The sequence below is a fragment of the Taurulus bubalis genome (assembly GCF_910589615.1).
Source record: "Taurulus bubalis genome assembly, chromosome: 5".
NCBI classification, from domain to species: Eukaryota; Metazoa; Chordata; class Actinopteri; order Perciformes; family Cottidae; genus Taurulus; species Taurulus bubalis.
This window is the reverse complement of record NC_136593.1, coordinates 23,774,958-23,794,364: the sequence shown is the minus strand read 5'-3', so window position 1 is coordinate 23,794,364 and position 19,407 is coordinate 23,774,958. Positions and strand designations below refer to the sequence as shown.

Below are 19,407 nucleotides of genomic sequence, written 5' to 3'. Positions count from 1 at the left end.
CAGTGTCAATATTTACCAGCTCCGACCTCCCAACACAGTTCCCAGCACACACTTTGAATATAACATGTAGTAGAGGCCAAAGGACTTGTAGCAACACCTCCTGATCCTTCACCTCCTCCTCCTCCAGATTTGATGACTGAGATGATGGACGTGTCCAGCGACCTGGTGGGCTCCGGCATCCCTTTCCTTGACTACCGCAGGTACGCCGAGCGCATCTTCTTCCCCGGCCACCGGGAGTCTCCTCTGAGACGAGACCTGGACGTCCAGGAGTGTCGGAGGCAAACGGTGGAGCAGGGCCTGGTGCAGCTGTCCAACCTGCTCAACAGTAAACTCTTCCTCACCAAGGTAGTCGCCGCCACCGACGGCCTCGTGAGACTTTAAGATGCCGCCGACTATTCCGAACACGGAGATAAACTGCCGCTCTTCTCTTTTGCTCTCAGTTCATTCACACTCTGGAGAGCCAGCGGACTTTCTCCCCCAGAGACCGGGCCTACGTGGCCTCCCTGCTGACGGTGTCGCTGCACGGTAAACTGGAGTACTTCACCGACATCCTCAAGACCCTCCTCAACGACCTGGTGGAGCAGTACGTGGCCAAGAACCCCAAACTGATGCTGCGACGGTAAGAAGGAGAGGTCATAGGTCAAAGGTGTTTGAAAGATGCCCGGCAGGGATTACAACTGTGTGTTTCTTCTCTGCAGAACGGAGACGGTGGTGGAGAAGCTGCTGACCAACTGGATGTCCATCTGCCTCTACGCTTTCGTCAGGGTCAGTCACAATAACAAATGAATCTCAGTCAGAAAAGTTATTTTAGTAACATTCTTAACAGGGGTGGAGCCAGACACAGGTGTAATTGATGACATTTATTCAGGCCCTGTTCCATTTAGATGAGTCAGGACCTTGTGTACATGCTGGCTCACTGAAATGACTGACACACTAAATAGAATGGGACCATTATTGCTACCGTGGAAGAGAGCCAGGCTAGCTGCTAGCGGTTTTCTACTGTTTCCAGTTGTCGTGCTAAGCTACTGCTGTAGTTTCATATTTATAAATATATATAAAAATGTATGACTTTAAAGATACATGACATTGTACTCTTCTTATCTATAGTCTATCCGTAGTTCAATAAATCTCCTTTCCATACAGTGATCATTCCCTATAAGCCCAGTTTCTGTTGCATCTTTTTATCCACCAGGTGTAACTCTGTGAGGAGATCATGTGTTGGGTTGTGTTTGTGTGCATCTGTCCGTCTGTCCATATATATATATATATATATATATGCAGATTAAGTCCATGTTAGTCCATCAGTTCACTTGGCTTAGTGCAATTGTTAATAATAAAATAAAAAAAAGATGAACCAGGTTGGACGATGGTTATTGAAGAAACCAGGAGGCCACTGTATTTATAGTATTTAAAAAGTAATGATGTATCCCTTGAGTCATTTCCCAGTGCAACTTTTAAATAGCAGATGAGCGTGCAGTCCAAAGGTTAAAGTACTGACATCTGTGAAGGGCCGAGGGAAGATTTCTCCAGAAATGTTCCCATGCAGAGGGAATGGCATTATAAATCAATTGTGATGAGTAGCAGTAGTTAAAGAATTTAACTTCCTCATGAATTTTTTTAGAATATAAACTTTTCAGCCTCTTCGGCACAAAGTCACTGATTTAAAGAATGTCCCCGTCATTTGAGACCTTTGTTGTCTCCTGTAGAGTGTTGGGCCAGTGCTAATTGACTTCTGTGTGTGTGTGTGTGTGTGTGTGTGTGTGTGTGTGTGTGTGTGTGTGTGTGTGTGTGTGTGTGTGTGTGTGTGTGTGCGCAGGACTCAGCGGGGGAGTCTCTCTACATGCTGTTCAGGGCCATAAAGCACCAAGTCGATAAAGGGCCGGTGGACGCTGTGACCGGCAAGGCCAAGTACACCCTCAATGACAACCGCCTGCTGCGAGAGGACGTGGAGTACAAGACCCTGGTGAGGATCAAACGATCGTTTGCATCTAATTAAAGATTCCCAGACTGCCAGCGCGACCTTCAGGGAGTTTCCTTATTCCCTCTTCCATCCTCTCACCCCTCTTCTCCCACAGACGCTGAATGTTTTGGTGCAGGGCGGCGGCGTGAACGAGAGCCAGCCGCTGCCCTCCAAAGTGCTGGACTGTGACACCATCACACAGGTGAAAGAGAAGCTGCTGGACCAGGTGTACAAGGGCACTTCCTTCTCCCACCGACCCCACGCAGACACGTTGGACCTGGGTAAGAGTCCGTACACGCAGCGCCACACGTGGCCTGGCGCTGAAAGGGAGCAGCGTGTAGGATTTAGTGGCCTCTAGTGGTGAGGTTGCAGATTGCAACCGGCCGAATACTCCTCCACTGACCCCTCCGTTTCCAGGCGTGTAGACAAAACACAGTTTTCAGGTAACGTCTAAACCTGAAAGGCCCTGTAGAGCCTGTGTTTCCTAGTTTCAGGTGATTACACACCAATGAAAACATAGTAATGATATATATATATTCCATTTCTGCTAATGCATCCCCCTAAATCCTACACTCTGGCCCTTTAAATCCATTTAACATTTATTTTATTCCTACTTATATGTCTGACTGTTTTGCAGTTAAATGAAAGAAGTTATGAATTGGTTCACTTGCCTTCAAGGGGTCTCTGTTCCATTTGTTGAGCTGTGGCGCCCCCTGCTGGACAACACAAATAAACACAAGGACAGCCCATTCATAGTCCTTTCATCCAAGTTCTCACCACGTTAAATGATGAATGTGTGCTGTTAATACCGAAATAACCCAAACAGCAGCAGGAATAGATACTGGAAAAGCACCTGCCAGTGTGTCCGCACATATTCCATCGTGAATATATTGCATTTAGTGAGACTTTTTAAACACACTGTGCTGACCCTCTGGCTGCTGTCTGTCGTTCAGAGTGGCGCTCTGGTGTTGCCGGTCATCTCATTCTGTCCGACGAGGACTTGACGTCAGTTGTTCAGGGCAATTGGAAACGACTCAACACGCTGCAGCACTACAAGGTCAGAGGTCACGCTCCACTAACACTATCACTATTTTAAACGCTGAAAGGGGGTTTGTGGTCTAATATATATTACAACTGTATACTTTGTGTTGTTCATCAGGTCCCAGACGGTGCGACGGTAGCACTGGTCCCTCGCCACTCCAAACACATTCACCATGACAACCACGACTACGTGGCAGGAGAGAGTGAGTTAACATGGGAACAGCGTCATTGTAAATTATAAATCTCCACATGTGATCAAACTGCCACCTATAAACCATCAGAATCTTAAGCAACCGCCTCCACGTGTACGACTTGAACAGTAACATCTGCCGGTGACCCTGAATAGTCGACTATTCAACGAAGCAATCTGAGGAGCCGGAGTGGACGTCCATAAGACTTATGAAAGGCTTGTGAAACAAAGGATCCTTCCATTCAGGCTATAAGGGGGTGCTGAACGTCTGATTCTAAATATAATTGCTGGATTTCTCTCAATAAATCCTGATGTATAGCCTTTGTGATAAATATTATTATTAATATTAAAAGATGTTAAAGTACGAGTCACTGTCCATCGTCGCAGCACCTTGACGATAACCTCAGAAAGGCTGAATGACAACAACACAAGTCTACTGTTTGAAAATCAAACAATACGCTCACCCTGACTGTCCTTCCCTTCTGTCCTTCCCTTCTGTCTGATTACTAGAGACACACAGCAAACAGCGATGTCCATTATTTTCTTATACTTTCATAGTTTGTAAAGTAAATCTAGGAGCAGAAATGATTGAACATGCCGTCCTTGAACCGTTTGATGTGTATAACTATCTATAACTATGGATCGTCTGTCCCAGGCTTTGAAAGGTTGTAGTGTTGTTCACAGTTTAAAGTAAATAGGCTGATCCAATCATTTAAACAATTGTACTTTAAATAGAGTTTTGATTGATACATATTTCTTTATAGTCAAAGTGAATCCTTATAGAGTATGTTCTCCTAATGTTTTTTGATTAATCAAACATGAAGATGGGTGAGCTTTTTGTGTATCAGACGGGGAAGCAGAGCACCACTCAGTCAGTGAGCTGAACTAAGTAAAGCTTTTGGTTCGTTGACCTGTGCAGAGACTCCGATGCTGGAAGATGCAGACGAAGGCGGCGTGAGGCTGTGGCATCTGGTGAAAGCCAGCGAGGAGCCTGAGCTGCCCAAACACCGCCGAGGCAGCCTGAGGGAGAGGGAGAGGGCCAAGGCCATCCCGGAGATCTACCTGACCCGCCTGCTGTCCATGAAGGTACACACACACACACACACACACACACACACACACACACACACACACACACACACACACACACACACACACACACACACAAATACATAATGGCTTCCATTGGGAATGGGTACCGACGTTTTATTAGACCACCCTTTCTAGACACACACATATACGCACACATACATGTACACATACACATTTTTTTATTTAATGTAACAATTAAACTTGACAGCTATCTGGAAACATGCGAGTGCATGTCACTCGCATATTTCCAGATAGCTGTCAATTTTAATTGTTACATTTTTTTGACGTGTTGCAGAAATGGTCCAACACTGTCCATTCCATACCAAGAGCTGATGAAAGGTTTTGCAATTCTAATGATTATATAATCCTGATATTTGTAATATAGTATGTTTCTGAAAATGTATTGTAGCCTCGTTTCTGTTTTAAACAATGCTACGTAATTACCATTTTAAGACTTATTCATGGGAAACAATGCTGTCACGATATCAGATTTTTACTACACGATTATCGATTTTCAAATAAATTTGAAAACAAAAAAAATATATAATAATTTTAATTCAAATTCATCTTTAACTTTGTTTTTAACACATTCTTACTCCCAACATGTCAAATACCACCACTTGATCAGTGGCGTTGAACTATGACGCTCTAGCTTCCCCTCTGGCGTCAGTTTGGCACATGTCAGTTTTTCGCTTGTGTGTAATACCCTTTTTTCAAAAATAACTTTTCAAAATAAACTTCTATGTTCACAGGAAATGTACAGTTTCCGCTCGTTACATGCCTACAGTCTCTTCTCAAAATTCAGTTTTTAACAAAAGTGCTTGATTCGAAAAAGATTGTTGTTTTGGGTACAAATAAGTTTTTGTTGCATAAACTAATCTGTTTGTTACAGAGCTGGCGTTAGTTAAGTACTCAGGTAATTAACATAATTAAAGTGAACTAAACATGTTGACTTTGATTCACACGGGACATGAACCGCAGTCTCCTGTTAGTTTGACCCTTCCAACCTCCTAATGCAAAATATCTCGCTCTATATTCTACGTCAGTTGCTCTGCTAATGACACAATAATGACACAGATGCGTTTTCATTGGCTGGCTGACAGCCGGGTCTCATAAGGTCGTTGGAGGTCGCCTCGGTTTCAGACGCTGAGCGGCATGTATTTAAACAAAACCCATCCTCACTCCCAACTATTTAATGTGCGTTTTTATTTTGTCAAGGGAATTGCAGTCGGATTAGAAGTGTAGGGACTCTGTAACCATGCTTTTAGAGTCACTGGGTTATTTACACACTGTTAACATATGTGCCTCATTAAGATGATATCAATATGTCATTGTCGTCGTCACTACCGGTGTGTGTGTGTGTGTATATATATTGTTGTACACCGAACCCTTTTGACTCTCCTCCTCCTCCTCCTCCTCTTTCTTCAGGGGACGCTGCAGAAGTTTGTAGACGATCTGTTCACGGTGATCCTCAGCACCAGTCGTCCCGTCCCGCTGGCCGTCAAATACTTCTTCGACCTGCTGGACGACCAGGCGGCAAAACACGGCATCTCCGACCCGGAGACGATACATATATGGAAGACCAACAGGTACAGCGTGGACACACGAGGAAGAGATGAGGATGATATGTGAAGGGTTCAAAGAGATATTGGATTGTATTTCATGTTTGAAATAATGAATTCCAACCACTTCAAGCTGGATGTTAGAACAGCAAGTAAGCGGTCCTAACGTTTCCTCTGCTTCTCCAGTCTCCCTCTGCGGTTCTGGATCAACATTGTGAAGAACCCTCAGTTCATCTTTGACGTCCAGGCGTCGGACCACGTGGACGCCGTGCTGTCGGTCATCTCCCAGACCTTCATGGACTCGTGCACCATCGCCGAGCACAAGCTGGGACGGGTGAGGCTGGATGGGAGCAAAGCAAAGAGGGTTGATTATTGCAGATAGCCGTTTGGGGTTCTTTAAATGAACAAATGATTGAAGACGAGAAGGAGAAGTTGAGGCTGTAAAAGATGGTTCTTGACTCAGCCCTCTGCCTCTCTTTGGTTCTCATTCCGTCTTGTCTTTCTGACCAGGACTCTCCCATCAACAAGCTGCTGTACGCCAGAGACATCCCCCGCTACAAGCAGATGGTAGAAAGGTGGGTTCAGAGGGAATTAAAGCTCCTTTAATAATGTGACCTACAGCAAATGTTATTTCTGCTTTTTTTTTAAATGTAGTTATCTGTTATGCATTGCTCTGTTATACATTGATTGAAATAAATGTATAAAAAAAGCATTTTGGTCAAATGTTAATTGGTAACACTTTCTATAAGACCCATGTCTATAATGCATTAATATAATGATGCATTATAATCTGTTTATAACACTGTATAGCTATACGCACTCATAAATAATAATTCTGTTTTACAACAATCATAACACACTATAAAGCATGTTTTATTGACGAACAAGGGAAAGTATCATATTACTTCACAACTAATGGTCCCTCACTGACATTTGTTTTTGCAATGATCATAGTTAATTATAATCCTCATAGTTGGAGTACTTTTCAATCTTTTTATAAAGCATCATAATCACTGTTGTAATGCTTTATAATGCGATTATACGTTACTCTAAATGGCCGTTTGTTTTAAGTAAAGCACAAAAAATATCATTAAAAACTTAAAATACATTTTCACTTTACTCAAAGCAAACAATAACCACTTGTAGTAACTCATAGTTGTAATACATTATGATGTATTACAACAGTGATTATACTGCATTGTAAAAAGATTATAATGTATTAAAACTATGTAGATTTTAATACAGTATGATCCTTGCAACAGAAAAAATTGACTATCAATCATCAAGTATTATTATACTTGAACTAATTAATCATGAAAGGCTTTATTATATGGTATGGTTATTGTTATAAAACATGATGAAGTGCCTATGATTATTTAATACAATTATACTATAAGTAGATTATAACGCATTATAAGTGTGTTTTATAATTACATAAAGGGTTACTGGCTCATTGTCTCTATGGAAGTGTTTCTAGTCTGTCGTGTGAAGCTGACCATGCTTTCCTCCGTTGCAGGTACTATGCTGACATCAGGCAGACCATCTCCGCCAGCGACCAGGAGATGAACTCTGCTCTGGCCGAGCTGTCCAGGGTGAGCGAGAGCAGCCGCCTCCGGAGAGCAGAGCACAGACGCAGAGGCGGACGTCTAACCAGCATGCTTTGTGTTTCAGAACTACTCCGGAGAGCTGAACTACCTGGTCGCACTGCACGAGCTTTACAAGTACATCAACAAGTACTACGACCAGGTGTGTTTAGCGCTCAGTCTGACCCGACAGTGTGACGATGTGCACAGTAACGTCTGATCGACGATGGCTTGCTTACGGCATTCATTTGTGTTCACACTGAATTCTGAAGGTCGGTGGTAGATATCAAAAGTAAATTCCTCAATATGTCGATGAGGAGTTTACGTCGACGTGTTAGAGCAGGTAAAGAAAATCAAACAATTACAGAACTCTGAGGTCAGGGGGGTATTATTCAGAAAAAATACCTCTGAATATATGAGACAAATCTAGATAGTCTCTCAGATTAAAGTGGTACATTTACACACCAAAAAAACGTCTACAAATTACACCAGGTCGGCTCAACCTCGTCACACCACGTACAGTGGGTGAAATAAGTATCGATCACGGGACCATTTCTAAAGGTGCTATTGACATGACATTTTCACCAGATGTTGTTAACAACCAAAGTAATCCATACATATAAAGAAAACCAAACGAATAAATGAAGTTATGTGTAATCAAATGGAATGACAGGGAAAAAGTATTGAACACATGAAGAAAAGGAGGTGCAAAGAGCTCTCAAGACTTTCACAACCTTATTGTTGCAAAACATACTGATGCATTGGTTACAGAAGGATTTCGAAACTTCTGAATGTTCCAGTGAGCATTGTTACGGCCATAATCCGGAAGTGGAAAGAACATAATTTCTCCATAAACCGGGCATGACCAGGTGCTCCTCGCAAGATTGCTGACAGAGGAGTAAAAAGAATTCTCAGAAGAGTTGTCCAAGAGCCAGGCACCACTTGGAGAGCGCTTCAGAAAGATGTGGAACTAGCAGGTCCAATTGTTTCAGGGAAAACAATAAGTAATGCACTGAACCGCCATTGTTCCCATGGATCCCCATAGCTCCCCGTGCAAGATGATTTGTTTTTGGGGGAATATAGCGTACCTTCCTCAGCTCAGTAATTTATATATTTCTTTACCTACAATAACCCTAATTCGCTGTCGTAGGAGCTGCATGTTTTCATTTTTGAGAATGTGTTTTCTGTGGAAGGAGGAATACGTAGGTTCTTCAGTCGGGTCTTTTCTTCTGACGTTTGGTTTCAAACATCGTGACCCTGACATTTACATTTACGTGTCACATTTACAAATGACTGACTGTTTATTTGAGTTAACTCGGACTTTGGGACAATAACAGAGTTCATGATGAGGTAGTTAGAGGTTCACCGCCAGGAGTAAAGAAAACAGCATATTCATCAAATCATTTTGAAAGTCAATTTAGAATATCCAAAAAAATATCCAGCATATAAATAGCTGTAAATTGAACTGAAAATAATAAAGTGATTTGGTTCATATAGAATGCATATTACCTGGCCACATGGTTGAAGCGAAAACTACTGAAATGAAAGTTGGTCAGGCTGACAGCCATGCATTTTTCAGATGATAGTCAATATAGTTATTTAATTTTATTTATTTAGGATCTATCTTTCTATCTACCGTTTGGAAAAGAAAAACTCATTTAAAGGGAAAATACAACTACTACTTTTTTTTCTGTCCGCTTAAAAATATTGGTAATGTAGTTTATGTGTGTTTTTTTTTATTTATTTGTATCTCTCAGTACATTTCTGCTAACGGGAATAATGCATCTTATGTGTGTGTGTGTTTGTCATCTCTCTCTCTCTCTCTCTCTCTCTCTCTCTCTCTCTCTCTCTCTCTCTCTCTCTCTCTCTCTCTCTCTCTCTCTCTCTCCACTCATCACTGTGCCGTCTCCAGATCATCACGGCGCTGGAGGAGGACCCCACGGCCCAGAAGATGCAGCTCGGCTACCGGCTGCAGCAGATTGCGGCCGCCGTGGAGAATAAAGTCACCGACTTGTGACAGACGACAGCACCCACCAGAGCTGCAGCCAACAGCGTGGGCCGGGGAGAGGGAGGCGGAGCAACAGATGTGCGCCCTGCAAGGCTGAACTGAAACGCAGGAGAGCGACAAACCCTTCCTTTTTCAGGAGGAAGGGTCGGAGTGAAGGAGCCGTGGGGCTTTTGGAGAAACGGCGAGGATCAGAAGTTACCGTTGGCGTTGACTGTGGATCCATCTGTGACTTCAGTCCGGACCCTCGAAGCAGGGCAGCACATGGACACCGAACAAAATCTGAACAAAGATGCCTGCTGTCCCTGCATTAACTTTACGAAGAGACACTTGGAGGGAGAAAAAAACGTGGCGTTTTAATCTCTACACAACGTAGCAGCTATTCCAGCTGGTCTACAGTCAGCTGATCTGATCTGAAGACTGATTCCACCGTTTCCCCTTCGACCGATTCCACCGTACCTCTTATGCCTTGTGTGCTTCTCGCTGCTGTATGGTCAGAAGTCATTTATTTGTGTGTGTGTGTGTGTGTGTGTGTGTGTGTGTGTATGGTGATATGTGTGCGTGTGTGTGTGTGTGTGCAGGTATCCATATTGCCCTGGTTGTCAATCTAAACCTCGTACTGTCACATTTCCGGTTCCTCGTACAAAATGTTACTGGTCGTTATATTTTAGATGTTAGAGTTGGCAGCATTCACGACACCTGAGCTTCAATGTTGTCTCTGAAATGGACACTAAATAGTTTTCAGCCCCTTTTTTCTTTAAGCCAATCCCCGAGAGTTTAATACGTCACTCTCTACCTCAGCCTGCTGCGCTGCACCAGACACCAACGCTCCTGTGTTCACCTGTGACACCAGCCGCACAGACCAGCCCTCAGTTACACTCACACCTGCTGGACGCTTCCATCTGCGGCGGTACAGACTTTTCTAGTTCTTTTATTTTCTTTCCATCGTGTGAGAAATCAGAGCCTGCTCGTTGGAGCGTTGTATTTGGTACTTAAACCCCCGACGGAGTGACAGTTTACCGTGTTTTTATTTTCCAGCTTTTATACTTATTCATGTTTCTATAATGTACAAGTCACTGGAAAGATGGTAGAGGAACAAGCAAAAAAAATCCTTCCATAAAGAAACTCAGCGGAGTGGAATCCTAGTGCGCACCGCAGTGTTTTATTGTGTCAGCAATTCTATTTTGTACGTTTTTAAACATTCCTTTTAGGTTTTAAACAGTGTCTTGAAATCATGGTTCTACTTGTTCCACTCCAAGCCGAGGTGATGGTACTTGTTTTAGTTTGTTTTTGTTGTTGTTGGTATTGACATCATGGTCGGTGCACAGTTCTGGTTTTGAACACAAGGTGGCACTGCTTCACATGCTGGAGATCTGTATGGCATTTTGTTTTGTCAAGTTGATACAGGTTATGTGTTGATTAGCTACTACTGGTTCAGTGTTGTCAGTTCGAGCACAGAGATCTTGTCTCCATGAGCTAACGCTGGCTTATGTTTCTTTTATTTAAATGAACCAAGACGGACGTGGCTTCCTGTGGGGTTAATAGGGCTGGGTATGGTTGGACATTAGTTGATGCTGGATCTATTAACCCTCCACCAATAGTTTCCCATAGCACTTCCCTCTGTGGGTTGGGGTTATGGCTTCATTTAGGTTCATATTTAGGTTACGGTTACGCATCGCAGAGTGGATGTCATGGGAAAGCCAACTTTGATGCAGTTTGTCAACGCTCAAGTCAGTGCTGCGGACACAGTGTGGTCTGTACTTAAAACGTCATGAGGTTTGATCCCCAGCCCCAGGAATCAGTGACCAAAAAGAGATGAGAATGTAGCCCTTAGGTTTATTACTACGTTACTTAACACACAAGAAACTAATGACCCGTGTGAACAGATGGTTTGTTCTGTCTTACACTGTCGGTTGAAGAGAGGCGTGGGAGCTCAGTCATGATGAAGACAAGCCATTTGAGGGAGAACTATAACTGTTGTTAGGCTGTATAAATTTGGCAATGTAGAGCAGGCTCTGCAAGGAGCAGTTTTAAGGATGTGTCTTCTTTTGTGTGTTAATATCATTGTACATACTGACTTAAACATGTAACTGTAGTGTTTTAACCTGTTTAATAAGAGAAGGCGCAAATTCTCACATGCTGATGTAATAAAGTATTCCTAAAATGAATCCTTGCTTTCGTTCTCATTGAGTTCATCAAGAGGTTATCGTGTGCAGCTGCATTGATAGGATGCATCTGGTGGTGTGTAATGTCTGGGGCCAGATTATCTGATGCCATGCGTGTTCATGAGGCTGCTGTTACCATGGAGACCAGGACGCTGAGATGAAGACAACCAATGTGTGTTTCACAAATCCACCCACTGCACCCTCCTAATGACTAACGAGCGTTACTCAGCTGCAACAACGGGAGAACAAGCCAAACGTATTCTGTCCACATGTTAAAAGATGGAATTAACTGTCAATGTGGGTTTCAGTAATACAAAATAAAAACATTACAAATAAATCGGCCATAGTTTTGGATGAGATCATAAAAACGTCTTCTCGCGTTTACAACAGCGGTGACTCGGGCACATCTGCATTATGCACCCGCATGTCATCGCTACATTTTTAATACCGCCAGAAAATCTGCAACACCACACTCGACGAGAGGCAGCGTCCTGTGCCAACAAACGCGAGGGTCCAAAATGGAGTAACGCTGAAGACGGCACAGTCGGGAATCCCACTGAATGTAATTTCACATTGAACCAGAAATTGTGTCCGTCGCAGGTGCAAATTCGGACTTCCAGAAGCCGAGGGGAAAACTCCATCGTCGTTTCAGCTGTCAAGCTAGCTGCGCAGAACGGGTAACTACGGGCAACTTGCTGGGCCGAAGCTAGTCTTGTTAGCGGTAGCGGCTAATGGTAATGCTAGCTCCCGTTGTGGCAACGGCTGTTGAGTACGGACGGCTGCCGTGGCCCTACTTAACGGGCCGGGCAGAGGTTCCGTTCAGGTGGTGGTTTAGGTTGGGATTTGTATTCTTACGGGGAAAGTGTATTAGCCTAAACGAAGGCTCGCGTTGCTAACGTTAGCTGCATTGTTCGCGATGCTAACGTGAGTGATGTGTAACTGTTAACTAACAGGACCACCGTTAGCTAGCTATCAGCTAGTGTTAAACATCGCCTGACGTTAACCTGTTTTGTCACACTTTGTGGCCGTCTAGCTGTGTTATTTTTAATATTATTATCTGCATATCGACTTCTCCCAATTGAAGTGAACGTCATGTCATACTCCATTAACGTACATTGTTGATTCGGCCTTGCTTGAAGAAGTATAGCTAACCTACGACGTTTTACGAAATGATGATACGATTCAATTAATTGTGTAAAAACTAACACGTTGTTCCATTTAGCAGTAGTATGTATTGTTCGTGTATAGAAACCCGCTTTAACGTGGGTAGTTTCGGGTTCCGTGCTTCAGTTTGTTCATGGGCTTGTAATGTTTCAGAGAACCAGGGATGCTCTCGGAGGCATGCAGCCTGGTGGGAGCTGTTTAATAATACGAGCCTGAGGAATAACGCTGAGCATGTGTCAATTTGAACACTCATTGATATACAAGCGAAATGAATACAAATTCCGAGGGATATTAGTCCTTTTTAGTCTAAGATGGCAAGCGGTATCCTGTTGGATGTGGCTCTGTGGTGAGGAATGGCCTTCCGAGTTACTGTGTTTCTTCATTCCAGTCCAGAATGGAGCCAACAGAGCAGTCGGGCCCGGACTCCGGCTCTCAGGATGTCAACCCTGTGTTTCTGCAGCAGCTGAGAGAGCTGGACATCCCAGAAGAGGCAGCCAAACAGGTGGGGACTGTACTATCACGGTGGGCAACCGGTTCCAGCATTTAGGCCACATTTACATCAACGTTAAATGATCATTAGGACTGGGAATGTTGCATTTTTACTGTGCTGTAGGTAGCTGGCTTTATGGTCACTATAAATGTCTGAAAGTGTAAACGTAGTTACTTCATGTCAGCCAAATGTCATCAGTTACACCCTTATTTAATGCACACTGTGTTTTTTTTAAAACACTGCCTATAATATAACCGTAGCTCTCTGATAGGGATTCATTCACACTGCTAATTACATTTTAAAGTTACAATGGCATGTGTCATTTTTACATTGTGAATGACCCCATTGCTGACCTTCAATGATCAATGCTATATAATGGGAACACAGCATTACATGACAGCTTTCATGCTAAACCTTCCAATTCACCGCTGTTACATGGAGAATATTATCTCACGATCAAATACATTCAAATTAAATTGTTCATGCTAACTGTCAGCGGGGACAGTTTCTCCCAGGATTGACTTACAATAAGGGCTGGAAGCTTCTCTGAAATGAGGCATTTTATAGCTGCATGTATATAATTACTATACTTGTAGTATCAAATCAATGACACAAATTGTTTTAATTCGTAGATTTTACTCCATCACCATAGCAACATATCGTCATGCGTGTTTCGTTTTGCTGAACAGACCAGGCTTTTCTTTAATTATTTAGGAAAAAGACGTGCTCACAACCACCAATAGTTGAATACCCCCAAATTATAATTTGGTATTAACCAAGCAGTGTACTTGAACCAAATACCAATATCAGAAATAACCTTATTGGTAAAGTATGCATGCACATACAAGGAATTTGACTCAATGTTTTAGTTATTCTCTCATTGCTTAGTTTATCAGCACAAATGAATGGCAGGCTATCCTTCACCGCGTTGATCTTTTTTCATTGTTTCTCACCACTTCAGGCACTTCTACACACACGGAACGTGTCTGCCGAGGAGGCGGCAATGTACTACTTCAACAAGCTGGAGAATGAGGTGCCCATAAGCTAGCCTTAGTCCCCACAGGTACACCTTGGTACTTAAGACCTCGTGGAGTTTGTCCAAAGCCAAATCTCAGTGTCTCTTTTGGTCTGCTTCAACCCGCAGGAGGAGGGAGACGATGACCTCATGTTCAAGATGGTGTTCGTGGTGAACATGGATCTTGCCATGGGTGTTGGAAAGGTAAGTCCAATGTGGACTGTGTGGGATATAGGCTGCATTCAAATGCACGGCCCATCTTCCAAAATGTTTCCTTATATTTAACAAGGGCTTTAATGAATAACTACGTAGAGATAGCTGGTTTGACAGTGAAGGAAAGCTGCTTTCAGTGTTCTGTTATTTCACCAAGCATGTCTGTAATTTGTGTTGGTCTGTAATTTTCCACGTTCTTCCAATAATTGATACTTACCAGGTTCTGCGCTCCTTGCTCTGAGTGGGAGTAGTTTATGCTCCTATCAGTCGCATATAAATAGTGATTTCATGCAAATAATGTTATTACCTTGAGTTTGTATTCTAATAGAAAAGAGTGAAATGTTTTTCCTTTGTGCAGTGATCTTTTTAAAGTTTAGTAAGCAACTTTATTTGAATATGGTCACCAGAAGCACATAAAGGCCGTTTTCAGTACGGCTGAAAACTGACAGATTGCTGCTTAGGTGTGAACTCTGTGCTGTGTGTGTGTGTGCAGGTGGCAGCCCAGGTTGGCCATGCTGCTGTGGGTTTGTACCAGGCTCTACAGGAGAAGAACAGCTGGAGGGAGATGGCCTGGAAGTGGGACCACAGTGGGTAAGGCCTGCACAGTATGTTGGTCGAGAAGAGATGCACTGAGAAGTTGTGCTTTTGTGATGTAACCTGTAATTTAAACAACCACTAGTGGTTTGCACTGTCTATGTAAACATTAAAGATTGTGTAAATCTTTGGGATTTTCTCTTTTAGTGACCTTACCATGGTTCTTCATGTGTTCTGAATCTTTGCCATTTTACATTTTTTAAAGACCATGGTACAAATATGGCATGAAAAGTGAGTGTTCATATCTGAAGGGGAAGATTTATTTTATTGTACAACGCACCATGAAATACAGCTGCAGTCCCTTCATGCTACACAAGAAAAACCAAACATCCGTGCATTCTGTGATGCATTTTGTCAATTTGCAACCGGGGGAATTTAAACCAAAGCAACCAAAACACTGGTAACTTCTCTAGCAGATAATATGGCTGGCGTCCTATCATTAGAAGTTGACCATCGGAGAAACACTGTTCCAGCAATGTTGACTACGTTTGAGCACAAAGCATCACCGATGCAAACCAAGAGTCCGTCTCACCGCTGTCTTGCACTTTATCGCCACGCAACACTCAGATCCAGGATGCATCATGTGGGCTCAACAGTCTGACCTCCTGTTGCTGTCAGACCGGCAACATCACAGTTCATCACAGTTCTACTGCCGCTGCCAGGAGAAATCTTACTCCGCTAATGCTTCAGTTCCTTAAGTGTTCACGCATTTCACCGTCTAGTCTCTTACATTTATAAAGAGAATGCTGTGCTTCAACTGTGTCAGGATAGCTGTGCTACATTTTTTCTTTTACAATCATCTGTCTGTGTCATGGTTTGCTCTGTAGAATTGCTCAGTTCAGTCAAATGTTTAATTGCTGATATATACATTTCTTTAATATACATCGTTTGTCCGCATTTATAATATAGTTGAATTAATGCAAACTAACATTATTGATGAAAAATAAATGTGAATTGTGTTGATACAGAGCCAAGAAGGTGGTGGTCCAGGGCACCAACGTGGCTCATCTACTGGAGCTGCAAGCCCTGGCCATGAGCCTCAGCCTGCCCACTTACCTGGTCCAGGATGCAGGGATGACCCAGGTGAGGGAAACGAGCCATTTTCAAAGTTGTCTTGTGCTTCAATGTATTTTGGAGATACCTGTAGTCAAATTATTGATACTAATATATCTGGTTAAAAAGCTGTTGGCGTGACATGAAGACAATCTCAACACGATTCCAACCCCTCTTGTCTTCGGCAGGTGGAGGCTGGGTCCCGCACTGTGTTGGCCATCATGGGCGAGGAGGAGATGGTGAACAACGTCACTGGGAGTCTGAAGCTGCTCTGAAGGGCTAATCCCCACTGTGGGAGAAGGCATTGCTCTGCAGTGCCACAGTGCATCCAGCAGAGGGCAGCGTTTCCCAGCGGCAGGGAGAGTCTTGGCATGCAAGCTTGTAACAACCTTTAAAAAAAAAAGAAAAAAAAGACCTAAAGAACAAGGGAAAACAAGACATGTCCCAACACCAGAAAACACACACCCTCAGCCATTTGTTTCCCTTTCATTCTTTGTCTGAGCCGCTTAGTCGGCCGTTAAGAGCAGGAGGGGTGGGACCAGTTGTTCACAGGGGAACGAGGCGAAGGCAGTTAAATTTTGTTCTCTTTTTCAAACAGGCCACCTACTTAGAGGAGAGTCTTGAAATTAGATTCTTAATCAAGCTTCAAACACATCTAGTCTGTCGTCCAGTTTCAGATATGGCAAAGTAAAATCACGTATTTTTGGTGGCGGACCAATATTGTAGTCATGCTTATTCCAGGCGCAGTGTATTGTAGAGTAATGCATAATGTAATTATAGCCATAGCAGATGTAGTATTTACCCATTTGATTCACTACTCCCAAGTGAAGAGTAACTTATTAACTCATAATACGTGAACACTCATTTTTGACGTTTAAATGACTGTGTGTGTGTGTATGCAACTATTCTCCCAAAGACCCCTCTCCTATAGAATCAATAACATTACTCACTATTGATAAACGGCTATATTTTGTATACATTATGCCTGTTCGGGGCCATATAATGTATAATCTGTGGTGTGCCATCCTAAACAGTATGCACAGTTACTGGACTTTGTTATATTGTTTTTCTTTTCTTTGTGTAAAAAGAAATCTACTTCTTTTGTTTGTTTTTTTGGACTTATTGGTAGAATTTGACGGTGGGCGAGAAGTTGTGTGGAGCAAAAATGTCATGTAGTAAAGGTGTGTGTGGGACCCAACTGTATGCACTCTGACTGCCTGTGGTGGATAGTTTACACTTTTGAAGTTGGTCAATTTCCAGCTGGACAGATAATTGTGTGTATAGCAATTGTTATGGACCTGGTGAATAGTGGTGCACTAATAATCTTAATACACACAGAAGGATGTGTGAGCTGTTGTGTGTTTATGTTCTCACTAACAAACATTTGTGGGCATGAGCTGCCTCTCCCAGAAGTCTTAGCTTATTGTCAAAGATTTTATTTGTAACAAATCTTAAAAAATAGAAATAAAAAAAAAAAACTGGCAGTGGCATGCACGCAATATGAAATGTACATTTGAACAGACCGTCGAAATCCCAAAGTTATGTCAATTTGAGTAACATGTCCAAACTTTGATACCTCTTATGTTATACAGTCATGTGTGTGAGTGCTTCAGACTATGGAGATAATTAAACATGCCTCCAGATTAAGGAACAAGCATCTTGAATCGTGTTTTTACCTCGCATCCTCCAACACACACACACTGCATACGAGAGATCTGCTGGCAGTGAGCGCGATGTGGGGGAAGGGTTGAGGCAGCCATATTGCAGTTATAGGACCGGCCATATGACATCCCCTTTTCACCGCAATAACAATGGCAATGTTGTGAGTTATGGCCTCTGCCTGCCGCGGGAGTCCGGCTGGTGTCCCTTAGTTATCAACCTCATGAGGTTCCGTGGGAATTAACTGGTGGTCGTGTTTTTTTTCTCAAGAAATCCCAGCCGAGAACATGATACAAAAAAATGACGGGAACGTGAATACTTAGCGTGACTGCTAGCATGAAACAGGAAGTCGTCTCCCTTATATCGAGCTTATCGGCGGCTCTGGGGCGAAACCTTAGATGTTAGCCTTTTTATAATGACTCGACTGTGTTGACACCTATTTAAAATGGAAAACTACCTGGTTGGGCTGATTACATGTTATCATTCCATGCTACCATTTGAATGGTCTGTCGGCACATCTATCTCATCTCAAGAGAGCTGACGTTATACGAGGGAGCTAATTATAGTCCATCCGTTTCACTGTTTACTTAGGATACATCACCTCATCCTATGTATCCACACACAGTGTGTCCTCGTAATGATTAATGAAGCTCTGAGAACGCCGACAGACTTCATCAGTTGTACTATTGAAGCCGCACGGCTGCAACAATTGCATTATTCTGCTGCCTAATTTCGTCGCTTGTAAGACCTGTGCAACAAATGACGTTGGCATTTATCACCGCAGCCAATCACAGTCGCCCCACACAAGTCACATGACGGGACAAGAAACCAATCGCGTCGCTGCGACTAACGTTTATAAACGGTCAGAGTATTTACTTGTATCTGTTGAAAAATGTTTGTAAATCCAGTGTACAGTAGCGAAAAAGCCAGTGACTTTAACAATATTTAACAGGAAACGAGGGTACGAAATGAGTGTCAAATTCTCTAACTTATCACAGCAACGCTCGTTTTTTTCCCCGCCCGTTCTTGCGATACAACTTCCAGGAATATATTTTTTTATTGAGCAGCTGCTGAGGTATTTTCGTTGTGTCGGTCACGTTTTCAGTGTCTGCAAAGTGTGGGAATAGAATGATTTCGGCAGCGGGAACAGAAGTAGGAGGGACCAGTAATAAGTAGATGCAACCCAGGAGCCCTGGTCAATTTCCCTGTCCAACCGGGTCCAGCCCCTCACCAGATGCTACCAGAGCGACACCTCATCCTCCTCTCAACTGACAAACCGGTAGGTGGGGCTGACCCAGTGGGCTAACCCTGCCTCTGGTGTCCCTGGAACTGGGCCCCAGAGACCCCGTGTAGCTAAAAGCTGGCTCCTATCTATGAAAGCTCCTTCGACGTTAAATAGATGAATAAACCCTATAAATAAAAAGCATTAATCCCACTAACGAATTCAAATGAATTCCATGGCATGTGAATCTAATAACGAGCATTTCCCGGAACCTTTGACGGTACAGATCCTTTGTTGGGTGTCAAATTGTCCCCGGAATCCAGCCACTCTCTCTTGCGCTGCTCCTTGTACGCCAACAGCACACACATATCATAATGGAACTGAAATTTCGCACCCCTC

General features: G+C 43.1%; 2 protein-coding genes across 3 annotated transcripts in view; both read left to right on the top strand.

Moving 5' to 3' along the window:
* plxnb1b (plexin b1b) overlaps positions 1-9,654 on the top strand; it is a gene marked incomplete at its 5' end in the record, with an annotated part of 39,902 nt that extends 30,248 nt beyond the window's left edge. The window contains 14 exons of the mRNA XM_079218983.1: positions 128-345; positions 441-619; positions 699-765; positions 1,817-1,963; positions 2,076-2,241; positions 2,914-3,017; positions 3,120-3,204; positions 4,111-4,277; positions 5,712-5,872; positions 6,032-6,179; positions 6,356-6,420; positions 7,362-7,437; positions 7,517-7,591; positions 9,341-9,654. Of these exons, the coding sequence (XP_079075109.1) occupies positions 128-345; positions 441-619; positions 699-765; positions 1,817-1,963; positions 2,076-2,241; positions 2,914-3,017; positions 3,120-3,204; positions 4,111-4,277; positions 5,712-5,872; positions 6,032-6,179; positions 6,356-6,420; positions 7,362-7,437; positions 7,517-7,591; positions 9,341-9,445 (1,763 nt within the window). The 3' untranslated portion in view covers positions 9,446-9,654. The remainder of the gene's footprint in view (positions 1-127; positions 346-440; positions 620-698; positions 766-1,816; positions 1,964-2,075; positions 2,242-2,913; positions 3,018-3,119; positions 3,205-4,110; positions 4,278-5,711; positions 5,873-6,031; positions 6,180-6,355; positions 6,421-7,361; positions 7,438-7,516; positions 7,592-9,340) is intronic.
* Positions 9,655-12,083: 2,429 nt separating this feature from the next.
* Positions 12,084-17,658, top strand: LOC306736227 (putative peptidyl-tRNA hydrolase 2). Of its 2 annotated transcripts, none has more exons than XM_079217837.1 (7): positions 12,084-12,160; positions 13,151-13,264; positions 14,214-14,285; positions 14,397-14,471; positions 14,974-15,071; positions 16,043-16,157; positions 16,316-17,658. In XM_079217837.1, the coding sequence occupies exons 2-7, from the start codon at positions 13,157-13,159 to the stop codon at positions 16,400-16,402; spliced, it is 555 nt and encodes a 184-aa protein (XP_079073963.1). In that variant the 5' UTR covers positions 12,084-12,160; positions 13,151-13,156; the 3' UTR covers positions 16,403-17,658. The 2 variants fall into 2 exon arrangements, with proteins under 2 accessions (XP_079073963.1, XP_079073962.1); XM_079217836.1 differs by having other exon boundaries at positions 12,116-12,275.
* Positions 17,659-19,407: the final 1,749 nt, after the last annotated feature.

Coding starts and splice junctions, on each gene's coding strand:
- LOC306736227 (XM_079217837.1), top strand. CDS start 13,157: ATGGAGCCAACAGAGCAGTCGGGCCCGGACTCCGGCTCTCAGGATGTC. Junction 13,265..14,213: donor CAGAAGAGGCAGCCAAACAG/GTGGGGACTGTA, acceptor TCACCACTTCAG/GCACTTCTACACACACGGAA. Junction 15,072..16,042: donor TGGAAGTGGGACCACAGTGG/GTAAGGCCTGCA, acceptor GTGTTGATACAG/AGCCAAGAAGGTGGTGGTCC.